Below are 12,883 nucleotides of genomic sequence, written 5' to 3'. Positions count from 1 at the left end.
AGCCTGCCAGACAGTCATAATGAATTTAACAATTAGCTCAGACTGTGTCTCCCTTGGGGCTGCAGTCCCAGTCCTCACCTCCTTCAATCAGTCATCTTGTCAGAAAATCACAGCGGGGAGAGCAGTCTGTAAAAGGCGTTTTAAGAAATCTGTCGGGTGTTACTCAAAATTTCCTCGAAACTATAATGAGAATTATTTCATATTTTGCTGAATCAGCATTAAACTGAGGATGTTTTAGCACAAATTGATATACATGATTTAAATATTTTGCAATGTGTAAAAAATATTGAAATGGTAATTATCCAGTATTTGTGGTTAATCTATATTAGCAGGCTGGGGAAATAATACATTATTTGGAATAATTTGATTCATCTGCAGGAGCCAGTCAGTGAGATGTCTCCCTCTAGAGAAGGTATCAGGTACTACACCCTTCATTAAAACAGCACGGACTCGTACATGGAGCAAAATAAACTTTATTCATATATTCATAACATAACTGTAAACAGTCAAACATCAGGCTCGGTACAAAAAGTTAAAATACAATGCAATAACATATGTGCCTATTTTCCCAAACATTCCCATGTTAACTGTTATACAGATAACTTTTCTTGTAAATAATCTGCCTTAAAATACATTTAAAAATATATATGTCTTCTTGTAAAAGTAAGTACAGTGCAATATCAGATCAATCCAGGACATTTGGCAAATACATAGAAAAATGCAAAAAATAATGCTACCTATGAAACCATTGCAAACCTGAGGAGAAATTCATATTTTTACTGGGTTTTCTATCAGTGCGTAAAACATTGCTGCAACTACGTTTTGGCCCAGCAGTGAAGATTCAAACCAAAACTCAGAGGAAACGGTTCGATCTGTGTCAGTGCACACAGGTTGTGTTGCTTGGGAGGGGAACACTTTGTGGTTTAACCACTTGAAACTGACAGGCAGCTGGTGGTGGAGCTCAACCTGTATTTTTTTTTGTGCGCCCTGCGAGGCTTGGTTGGCGTTGGCGGTGGAGAGGCCACGCTCAGATTTCTGACCTTGTTGAAGCTGTTTCTCAGACTGTCCCGCCTGCTTCCTGAGGTGCTGCTCGACTCCTTGGATATGAACTTGTCTGGGTGACAGAGGCCGCACCTCAGGCAGCAGCAGCACAGCAACTCGGCGATAGCCTTTCTCATGTCACTGCTGCCCAGGGCGTAGATGATGGGGTTCAGGCCAGAGTTCAGGACAGCCAGGGAGATGAAATAATCAGCGCTGAGCAGCAGAGCACATTTGCGGGAGGCGCAGAAGAAATCCACCAGTAACAGCAGGAAGAGTGGCCCCCAGCAAAGCATAAAGACCCCAACGATAGTGATCACTGTTTTAAGTAGGGCTAAGGAGCGCTTGCGACTGCGTTGGGGGCCCACCTGTGAACTCCTGTGCACGTGACAGTAGATGGCACCATAGAGAACACCAATAGCCAAGAGGATGATGAAGAAGATGAGGAGAGAGAAAAGAATGTAGCTCTTGGAGTATAGAGGGAGGAGCGTGGAGCATTCGTCCAGGCTGCACACACAGTTCCAGCCGAGCAAGGGGAGGAAGCCAACCACAGACGCCAAAACCCAACAGAGTACCACCAAGCCGTAGATCCTATAGTAGGCCTTCCTGGCTGACTTCTGGGGCAGCGGCTTCATCATGGCGGTGTAACGCTCCACAGCAATCAGCAGCAAACTGAATATGGATGCTGCCAGGGCAACGAACAGCAGCCCTTCCCTGAAGAGCCACAGAGCAGGGCTGAGGCGGAAGGTCTGGCTGCCAGACAGGCAGATGTTGACCAGGTAGGCCGCGCCTGTGAGGAGATCACTGAGTGTGATGTTGGCGATGCAGACGTAAACCCAACGCCGGCTGCGGCGGATGCGGGAGATGACAGCCACCAGCACAAGGAGGTTCTCCAGGATGATGAAAATGCTGAAGAAGAAGAAGAAGGCTTTGGAGACACTGATGTGGCTCGGGCTGTTTGAGATGGTTCTGTTCTGCAGGCGGCCGGTGTGGTTGTAATGCAGCAGGATCACGTCGTTGAGGCCACTGGTGTCTGACATGGTGGCGTTGGAGAGGTGACTGGGCGAGCGGTACAGGTGGAGGCAGGAGGAAGGGGAGGTGAGGGAGGAGATGATGCTCATGGATGCGGCTGGGATGGATCAAGGCCTCAGGTGGAAGCAGGCTGAACGGAGCTGGTACGAGCTGCAGAGGAATTAGTGTGAAACTCCTGCAATCCAGCAGGCTATATCACACTCTACCCACGGGAGCTCTCCCTGTGCTCAACAAACCCTAGGAGACAAAGGAAATAAGGATAAGAAACAAACCAGAATGGTACCTATATGAAAATCAAATCAATACAATGAAGTACTACTAAAGCGCTATATACGAGAAAAGCGCTATATAAATACAAAACCATTTACCACAAAATCATTTACTACTACTACTACTACTACTACTGTGTGTATACTCATAACGGTGCAATTTAAAAGGCATCTTTTAAATGCCGCCCCCATGTGCTACAGCACTCCACCTAGTTGTGGTTAACCGACACCGGGTGAGTGAACTGCTGCAGCCGGGGGCCTTTAAATCACACGATGAAGGAAATCAACATATGACAAGAATGCAAGAAAGGGGTTCCTTAAATTTGCCAGGCAGCAATGTTGACTGAATTACTGCACTATGATAAATAATAGCAAAATGTCAAAACACATGATAAGTTTCTTATTTTTCCCCTTCAACTTTTTTTCTGTGTAATCAGTCTTAGTGACTAAAACAAAGATGAGTTGAGAAATAAAAAGCGTTCTTACAAGGTTTATTGAGTTCTAAATTAATCACAAGCTGAACATTTTTAAACATTTCCCTGCATCTAGCCATATCACAAGAATAAAGTGGAAATCCTCAAATCTGTTTAAAATTTGAAATATCTTTTTCCCTGTTAACTTTTGACACTTGTTCTAAATGTTATTTTCTTATGCACGTGTCGATAATATTCCAGGTGATTATCAGAGCCGGAGATTGAAGTGAGCTTTGTGTGGTGGAGAGAACTTACCAGTGGCTGCTGCTGGTGATGCTCAGTGCACTTGTAGCTGACTGCAGCTTTTTGCAGCACATTTTGATGGGGAAGTAAGTAAGGTAGTGTATCACCACACCCAAAACACGTTACACATCACACACACAAACAGACACACACACACGCACATGAAGAGATTGCCATCGCTATGTTCCATCGCCTCGAGAAGAGAAAAAAGCAACTGTGACAGTTTCACACTTACCGTATCATTTTTGATTCTCAAAATCAGAGGTCAAATTTAATTACATTAAGTTTTATTAGTGTATTGCTAACATATATTATCTTACATAATAAGATTGAGACCTGAAAATATCACAGAGAAATTGTTGTTTAGTGATTCTTTACTGTTGCTCTGTGATCTTCAAACAGTTTTAAATGTTTCTTATCATTTGCTTTTTTCTATGTAACTGAATTTTTTGCAGTTCATTATTATTATTATTATTAATATTATTAAGTTATATCAGAAGATATTTTCTCATTGTACTTAAAGCCACCGTTTTTTATATTTATTCTTGTGCATCATGTTTCCCAAGGGCATCCTGCAGATGTGACTACAAATGCACATTAAATGTTGTTTCTCAAGCTGCCCCATGATAACTCATACGGGAAACGCTCTGATGAAAGACGTGCCACACTAGGCCATGTGTAAATGTCTTGTAAAAAATAACATGACTCAATTGTTTTTTAAGGATATGTGGCAAGGGTCTCACTTGCACTTACAAGAGCGTGGTCCCTCACCGGGGCCGGATTACAAAAGCTTGAAATCAAAATACATTTTTTCTCAATCTTTCTCAGTAAATACGCGAGAAAAACAGGAACCTTAGTGGGGCCCCTCCCTGCAGATAGAGGGTTTCACTTGTCTAATCGCACAGCTGTGGTTGTGGCTTTTGGTAAATAGGCATAGTCAGTCCGTGCTCTTGTTGTCACCATGCATGGCACACCTCACTTCCCAATATCTCCCACCATGTGCCAGCAGACCCTCACCACACGCCACAAGACAGGCAGTGTCACTGATGCCACGACCACTTTCACATCATCCAATAAACACACAACAGATCTGAGAAGCAGCAGATAGATCATCTTGCCAGAACCAGAAAGTGAGGCCAGACCCCGAAATCAAGAAACCACTTTTCAAATATGAGCAAAACCAGAGCTCGTGGCTGAACACATTGGCCCTTAGAGTGGAGTTTTCTAAGAGCTATGATTATATATTTAAAGCTTTCAGCCAAGTTGGATCTAATTGTATCGCTGTACTATAATTATCATTTATCAAATACTTCAAAAGCAGGCTCGTGTGGTTTGAAAAAAGGTCAAATGAAACCTTTGAGAAAATATAACTGTGATCATGCCGATGCACCGAATGTTTTTAATAGAAAATATAGCTTTTCATGCTGATAGTAAATGCTGTTATTTTGGAAATAAGAAAAATGACAAGTTGTTATTATCTGTCTTCTTCCATCATATGTCCGTCAGAAATATGTTTCTGTGGTTTTTCTCAGCAGTTTTCCATTCGGCCTGATTCAGGAGCAACACTTTGCATGTACATCTATTTATTTACTACATTACAAAGGTTAAATAACTTCTAGGCACTTGACCCAATTTGTGTGTATTTTTAATGATGCATAACATTCACGTACGCCCACCATGAAACCAGAGAAACTACTTTTAAACACCACTTCTCCTTTTTAGTCTTCAGACATAAAAGAGAAGAAATACATGCCTCAATATTGATATTATGAGTCTTAAGGCTGTTTTGCGAGTCTTGACCTGATATATTGAAAGTTTCATAAATCTAGTTGACACGCACCACTTCGTACAAATGTTCTTTGTGTAAAAAAAAAACTTGTACAGGGCGTAAGCAAGGCATCTTGTCACTCCAAGGCCATACAACCCCATCATGTTGCACACTTTAGTCTGTGACACATTTTAATGCATACCAGGCCTCTCAAAAATAGCAAATTGTGTTTCATCATGGCTTCGTAAAATAACAAAAGCTTCCCTCTGGAGCATCATCAAAGTTTCAGGAATATTGTGATCTGATTTGAGCAAAAACTTTGTTGGACCTCTGACATGTCAAATTAAGAATTAGACATTTTCTGTTCCAAGTCAAGGCTTGAAGACATCTTTAGGTCAGGTAATGTTCCAAATAGGAGGGAACATTTTTTTCCTAGTATGTGGCGTTAGGACCAAGAAAACACTTTGGCCTGTAGATGTCTTCAGGCCTGGACTCTCCTCAAACGTGAAGTTCTACAAAGATCTGATGATGTGGGCCAGAGTTATAGTTCCTTTGATCATGGCATGTATGCAAATTCTCGACAGCGCTGAAGCTAAACCATGGGACAAAAAGACTGGAGCTTCACAGATCTGATTGTGTGGAGTCTGGTTGCAGAAGGGAGACAGCTACAAATGAACATGAACAGTTTGTAGCTCAGGCCCTGAAACTGTCACAACAAACTCCTGCCACACGAGGTGTCAACAACACCCTCGACTGTTGAAAACGCCCTTTCCTTGAAAATACGACTTCAAACAGATCCATGACCACAGTGTGCGTGTACTGAACCAAAAGAGTGGGTGTTTTTCACATGACGAGGCCCTGCAGGTTTTCTACTGTAATGGCTTTAAACAAGATTGTGCTTGTGCCTTCCAGTCAGTCCAGTAATATTATGGTTTCTAAAGTAAATATCAACAAAATTTCTCTCTCCACTATTTTTTTTAATATTTTCATCCAAACTCCACTCATAAAATCTCCAGCCAGCTAGTTGTGATTTCATCATCTGTGGATGTTCATTATTTTAGAGTCAGAAATTTGAAAAAATTATAGATCACATGTTATTCGAACAGATCGATTACACATCCACTGCATCATCAGCCGTTTGACTTTGGAGACAACCACTTGGTTCGTTTTTTATATGGAAAAATGTTGATAAGTGGAACTTTTTAAACACTAAGGTAAACAGCTCCAATCCTGATGTGGGTGTTTGACATGAACAAGGAAGGACACACATTAGAACTGTGAGATTTAGACATAATTCAGTCAAAAGGAAGAAAAAGAAAAGGAAGTAATACTATGACTGTTGGTCACAGCATAAACGTCTTTTATTACAGTGACACCCCCTGGCCTGGTTTGGTATTTCAATGGCAGCATTACAGTTACTTTTTACCATTAGAAAATGTACTATAATAATAATAATCATAGTCATAATAATAAGAATACTTTACTTTAATACTTTTGTTTTATTTGAGATTTTATGCTGTGTATTTTATTTGTATGTTTTTGCTTGTGGTATATTTTGAGCATTGCTAGAAGGGAGTCTGTGACTCAAGCCTTACATAGTTAACGACTGCTAAATGTAAATGTTGTATGGGGTGCCGTTTGTCAAGCAGCTCACGTTGAAAATAACAGCAACATTTTGTCACATTTAGCTTCAAACCATGTTTAAAAAACTGGTGTGAATTTTTGAGAGTCACTTTTTTGCACATTTACTACAATATTTGTCAACTTGGAGATATTTTAAATATTTAAATCCAAATGTTAAATGTTACACTTAAATGTTAAATGTTAAATGTTAAATGTTAAATCTAAATGCTAAATCTAAATCTAAATCTAAATGTTAAATTTAAATCTAAATGTTAAATTTAAATCTAAATGTTAAATCTAAATGTTGAATCTAAATGTTAAATTTAAATCTAATTGTTAAATTTAAATCTAAATGTTAAATCTGAATCTAAATATAAATGTTAAATATAAATGTTAAATCTAAATTTAAATATAAATGTTTAATCTAAATGTTAAATTTAAATCTAAGGAGGAAGTCAGAGTGTGTTTATTACGGAGCCCCCCAGGGGACACGGGGGAAAATGAGGACAGCAAAATGACTTTTGCGAGATCCCGAGAAAGTTTAGGACAATGTACATCCGGGTATCTCATAATAATGACATATTAAGTCATTATTATGAGATACGGGTTGTGGGCGGGGCGCCACAGAGCAGGGCTGAGCGGCTGCGGGGACAGTCACCCTACTCGCGGAAGTGGGCGACTGTGCATCGATACAGAGACATAACAGGATCGATACATGTTTTCTGCTCCGTTCATTGTCTTAGCGAAGTCCTGTGTGTGTCTGTGTCTGCTTCCGCCTCACTTCCCTCTGTCCCCCGCTCGCTTTACACTTTAACAATAAACACCAGCGCTGATCACAAGTTATTAGGACACCTACAGGACTGATGTTATGATCTCAACTATCTCATAATAATGAGATACCGACTGCAGGGTCTGTCATGGGAGACTGTGTGTGTGTGTGTGTGTGTGTGTGGGCTGTGTGCGTGTTGGGGGGTGTATGCTTGTCTCTGTTCCTCTTCACTAAAACTGATAATCACATGTATTTTTTAGTTATTATCCGATGATGAACGATCGTGACTTCGGATCGCTCCGTCACTTTAACGCTGACAGTCCTGACTGTGCGCGTCACGTTCTGCTTGTGTTGTGTGGAGCGGGGGACTGCGTGCACACGGTGTTTAAACATGTGTTTCATGAGCTCAAACAAACTCAAAGTAAACATCTTTCCTGTACGTGTCCTAATAACTTGTGATCAGCGCTGGTGTTTATTGTTAAAGTGTAAAGCGAGCGCGGGACAGAGGGAAGTGAGGCGGAAGCAGACACACACACACACAGGGCGACCGGACTTTTAATGAGCGTCTGTTCTGATGCTGGAGCAGAGCTGGTTATAATGATTCAGCGGCAGCACATCGCTAAGACAATGAACGGAGCAGAAAACATGGATCGATCCTGTTATGTCTCTGTATCGATGCACAGTCGCCCACTTCCGCGAGTAAGGCGACTGTCCCCGCAGCCGCTCAGCCCTGCTCTGTGGCGCCCCGCCCACAACCCGTATCTAATAATAATGACTTAATATGTCATTATTATGAGATACCCGGATGTACATTGTCCTAAACTTTCTCGGGATCTCGCAAAAGTAATTTTGCTGTCCTCATTTTCCCTCGTGTCCCCTGGGGGGCTCCGTAATAAACACACTCAGACTTCCTCAAGCTTTTATTTTGTTACTACTTCCTGTAACCGGCATTTGAATTCGCATATTAGCTAAATATTTAGTTTCACCCGAAACATTTAGATTTAACATTTATATTTATATTTAACATTTAGATTTAAATTTAACATTTAGATTTAAATTTAACATTTAGATTAAACATTTAGATTTAACATTTAGATTTAGATTTAACATTTAGATTTAACATTTATATTTAGATTCAGATTTAACATTTAGATTTAAATTTAACAATTAGATTTAACATTTAGATTTAGATTTAAATTTAACATTTAGATTAAGATTTAACATTTAGATTTAAATTTAACATTTAGATTTAGCATTTAGATTTAACATTTAACATTTAAGTGTAACATTTAACATTGGGATTTAAATATTTAAAATATCTCCAAGTTGACAAATTATGTTGTAAATGTGCAAAAAAGTGACTCTCAAAAATTCACACCAGTTTTTTAAACATGGTTTGAAGCTAAATGTGACAAAATGTTGCTGTTATTTTCAGCGTGAGCTGCTTGACAAACGGCACCCCATAATGTTGTGCACACAACAATAAAGTATTGAATCTTAATCTTAATCGTGAATCTTGAATCTTGTTTAAAAAATCTGAATTGTCCTTTCTTCAGACTGTATTATTATTGCTGTTATGTTTATGGAAAAATAATTGCAGTTGCTGAATATGAACAACAGGCTGTAGCATTGTCAACTTTTTCTGTTTAATTAGACAGTTATTGATTTTCTCACTGCTCATTCAGTTTCTACCTCTGCAAATCTTTTTGATGTACTTAAAAATGTTTTATTATCGATTAAATATACAGCCGTGGCCAAAAATTTTGAGAATGACACAAATATACATTTTCACAAAGTCTGCTGCCTCAGTTTTTATAATGGCAATTTGCATATACTTAAGAATGTTATGAAGAGTGATCAGATGAATTGCAATTAATTGCAAAGTCCCTCTTTGCCACAAAAATGAACTTAATCCCCAAAAAACCATTTCCACTGCATTTCAGCCCTGCCACAAAAAGACCAGCTGACATCATGTCAGTGATTCTCTTGTTAACACAGGGGAGAGTGTCGACGAGGACAAGTCTGGAGATCACTCTGTCATGCTGATTTAGACAGAATAGCAGACTGGAAGCTTTAAAAGGAGGGTGATGCTTGAAATCATTGTTCTTCCTCTGTTAACCATGGTTACCTGCAAGGAAACACGTGCAGTCATCATTGCTTTGCACACAAAAGGCTTCAGAGGCCAGGATATTGCTGCCAGTAAGATTGCACCTGAATTTACCATTTATCGGATCATCAAGAACTTCAAGGAGAGAGGTTAAATTATTGTTAAAAAGGCTTCAGGGCGCCCAAGGAAGTCCAGCAAGCGCCAGGACCATCTCCTAAAGTTGATTCAACTGCAGGAATGGGGCACCACTAGTGCAGCGGTTGGTCAGGAATGGCAGGAGGCAGGTGTGAGTGCATCTGCATGCACAGTGAGGCGAAAACGTTTGGATGATGGCCTGGTGTCAAGAAGGGCAGCAAATAATCCATTTATCTCCAGGAAAAACATCAGGGACAGACTGATATTCTGTCAAAGGTACAGGGATTGGACTGCTGAGGACTGGGGTAAAGTCATTTTTTCTGATGAATCCCCTTACCAATCACTAGACGAAAAGCAGTATTATTGTCACAGTGAACCTCTACGGACAGGCCTAATCCCCTGCTGTAACCAACTGTTTCCATGATGTTACCTCGGCGTTCGCCACTGAAGACAAGGTGGGTCTATCGGCGTTTGCGGACCTTAAGGGGGATTTGGAGAACAAAGGAGAGCGCCGCGGGGGGGCTCGCGCCGCCGCGCGGACCGATCGCGACGTGTGATCTAATTAGCATATGAATCGGAGTCCAGCCGCTGGCTAGAACCTCTCTCTACTCACCATTGGAGGAAACCACAGACCCTTGAAACTAATGTCACTCGTGATTGGCTGGTAGAAGTGTTGCTATTGGTCACCTTATGGGTCATTGCAGTGCACACGTGGGGTCACAGCATTCCGCACGTGGGGTAAGCCCCTCCCACACAATATTTATAATAAAAATGTATATATTATATATTATTATATATATTATTATATATTATATGTATATATTTATTATTATTTATAAGTAAGCCTTTACCAAAAGCACTGCAGTTAATTAAAACTAAACATTCATGTGATGCTTGATGCTATAGGTGAACATATTGTACAGGGAACAAATGTGAACAAGGTATATGTGGAGTCAAAGCTTTATTTACATACAGCAAAAATATTGTACAAAATCTCAGGTGAGGCTTGAAATGTTTCTCTGCAGCCTCTGGGTCATGACTTCTTTGTGGGACTCTGTCTGAATCTTCTCCAGTGTGTAGACGTCTGTGGTGTGTAGCTGTGAGATCAGTGTAGCTTCCAGTCTTATATGAAGTGTGGGACACAGGTCGGTGCACTCCTGGCTGTGGAAGGATGGATCCATGTCATCTGTCCCGCTTCAATCAGCTGTAAACACATTCAGTAAAATTAGCACAGTTCAATGACAACATACACCTTTACATGTAACTGGAAAATTATTTAATGAATATAACCTTACCCTCTTTCTTCTCCGACAACTCCTCAATGCTGATGTAAGGTCTGGTCGGATCATTCTGGCTCATAGTGTGTCTTTGTACGTCATGGACAGGCAGCTGGAAAACAACACATGTAACATGACTTTATTATTAATAAACGGAAATAGCCGCGCTGCATCACCGTTGGAAGATCCACAGCAAAAAAACACCAAAACAATTCATAAACAGTTACTTACATTCAATGGCTTAATTTTCTGCACTTTAAATCCGGACTTTCAGCGTCTCAGCCTAACGCCTCTTTGTTTGTGTGTGTGTGTGTGTGTGTGTGTGGGGGGGGGGGGGGGGGGGCGCTGAGGCTGTGAAAACATACAGAAAAAAGTCACGTTGATGAAAAAACTTAACGAGAACAAACTGTTACATCTAAGTAATTCATACATATTTACACATGCACTAGATCTGCTCCAGCACTCGATGCTGTATTCGTATTTTAGCAACTTTCTCGCTATCCCAAAGAGTGGCGGACATGCTTTCAGATGTAGGGTTAGCTTAGTGGTTAGCATGGCGTCTCTAGCTCACCGTAACTCAGGGACTGTGCATCCGTCTTCTCCGCCTCGACTCGTCCACACCGGGCCCGCGGCTCTGCTTCCCACGCACTCATCTTCTCCTCCAGGGAACAGCGTCGTGTCGACTTCAGCAAGTTATTTACCCCGAGAACAGAGTCACTCGTACGGGACAAGCTAAACACGACCCGCTTCCTGTCTGCGGGACACTCGACGCTGCTGCACGGCGTTTACGAGGCTCTGCTTACGAGGCTCTGATTGGACGAGTCCATCAGCTGATGACGCGAGCGGGTGACGTGAGCAGCGGTTACTTCATGGGATAAGTATTTGACTGAGGCCAGGTTTATTTTTTGTGGTGTTTAGTAAATTTACACACATGATTCACTCATGCTGTTCTGTGTTCGTAACCTTATAGTTGAATGCACTTATTGTAAGTCGCTTTGGATAAAAGTGTTGACTGTTTTAATGGAATACTGAGAAAGTTTAATAACAACAATTAGACAATTGAAGTTCAAATTATGAAGGAATTTAAGCTCTATATTGTGTCTCCTTTATATTTAAAATAATAATCAAACTGAGTGGAGATGTATGTTGTATCCAAACAGCCGGCTGCTGTGTTTTGTCACTGTGCAGTCCATGGGGGATTAAATATTACACTGAAAAAATAAATCATTAAATCAATGAATGTTTCATAGCAATTTTGAAAGTAGTGGTGAAAAGGTACCATTTATAATTCATGGAACAGCTTAGTTTGCCATTGACATGTGAATTTGATGCCAGTATTTTGGGAGGACAGATATTTTTATGGAAAGCCAGTAGAAGTTTGGAGCTTACAGGACACAGATGATCATACCCAGCATCATTTATTTGCTGGTAGAGGTGTGGTTAACACTTCCTCTGTGCATTTAACCAGCACAATTGAAAAAGTGACTGTAATCATGCCACTCTATACAGTTGTTGAGATTTAGGATTGTTTTGGATGACAAAAAAAATTTGAAATAAAGTGCATTGTTTCATTTCTTTTGACTGCATTGACCTTTGTTCGTGGTATACAATATAATTCATTATAGCACACTTACTTACTTAAGAACAATTTAAAATTTCAGGTTTAATATTTATTTTAAGCCTGGTTTACTCAGCCAGATAGTTTGTTGGTGCCTCTTACACATTGGTGTTATCTGCTCTCAGGGAAACTGATTTGCATTTGTGAAGCTCAGAGCATTGTCATTTGCATGTGAAAGCGTCCTCTAGGAGTTGGAGCAGGGGGGGTCAAATCTCAACAGCTCACAGGCTTGACAACTGCAGGAACCCTGAGCGTTCCTTTGCTGCCTGCAGATACGTGTGAAAGTCGTTAACCGAAGGATGTGCCAACACTTCTCTGCGACACAGATTGACACAAACGCTTCTTTTCATGCAGTGAATTGTTTAGGGCATCTGAAAAAAAGCTTGTCTGGAGAAGAAAAGGTGAGCGCTACTATCAGTTCTGTGCCGTGCCAACAGTAAAGCAACCTGAGAACATTAATGTGTGGGGTTGCTTCTCAGCCAAGGGAGTGGGCTCACTAACAATTTTGCCAAAGAACAAATCCATGAATAA

General features: G+C 40.6%; 1 protein-coding gene and 1 long non-coding RNA gene across 2 annotated transcripts; both read right to left on the bottom strand.

Annotated features, from left to right (window-relative positions):
- Positions 1-517: 517 nt before the first annotated feature.
- Positions 518-3,092, bottom strand: s1pr4 (sphingosine-1-phosphate receptor 4). Its single transcript, XM_061078428.1, has 2 exons — positions 3,068-3,092; positions 518-2,307 (listed from the first exon to the last, which is right to left on the bottom strand). The coding sequence occupies exon 2, from the start codon at positions 2,157-2,159 to the stop codon at positions 924-926; it is 1,236 nt and encodes a 411-aa protein (XP_060934411.1). The 5' UTR covers positions 2,160-2,307; positions 3,068-3,092; the 3' UTR covers positions 518-923.
- A 7,298-nt stretch (positions 3,093-10,390) lies between these two features.
- LOC133010697 (uncharacterized) lies at positions 10,391-11,070 on the bottom strand. The gene is made up of 3 exons (XR_009680689.1): positions 10,966-11,070; positions 10,753-10,846; positions 10,391-10,661 (listed from the first exon to the last, which is right to left on the bottom strand). It is a non-coding gene; the product is annotated as an uncharacterized LOC133010697 (long non-coding RNA).
- Between the last annotated feature and the right edge of the window lie 1,813 nt (positions 11,071-12,883).

The sequence above is a fragment of the Limanda limanda genome, chromosome 9 (assembly GCF_963576545.1).
Source record: "Limanda limanda chromosome 9, fLimLim1.1, whole genome shotgun sequence".
In the NCBI taxonomy this organism is placed as follows: domain Eukaryota; kingdom Metazoa; phylum Chordata; class Actinopteri; order Pleuronectiformes; family Pleuronectidae; genus Limanda; species Limanda limanda.
The sequence above is the reverse complement of the archived record's forward strand: the minus strand, read 5'-3'. Positions and strand labels throughout refer to the sequence as shown.

Coding starts and splice junctions, on each gene's coding strand:
- s1pr4 (XM_061078428.1), bottom strand. CDS start 2,159: ATGAGCATCATCTCCTCCCTCACCTCCCCTTCCTCCTGCCTCCACCTG.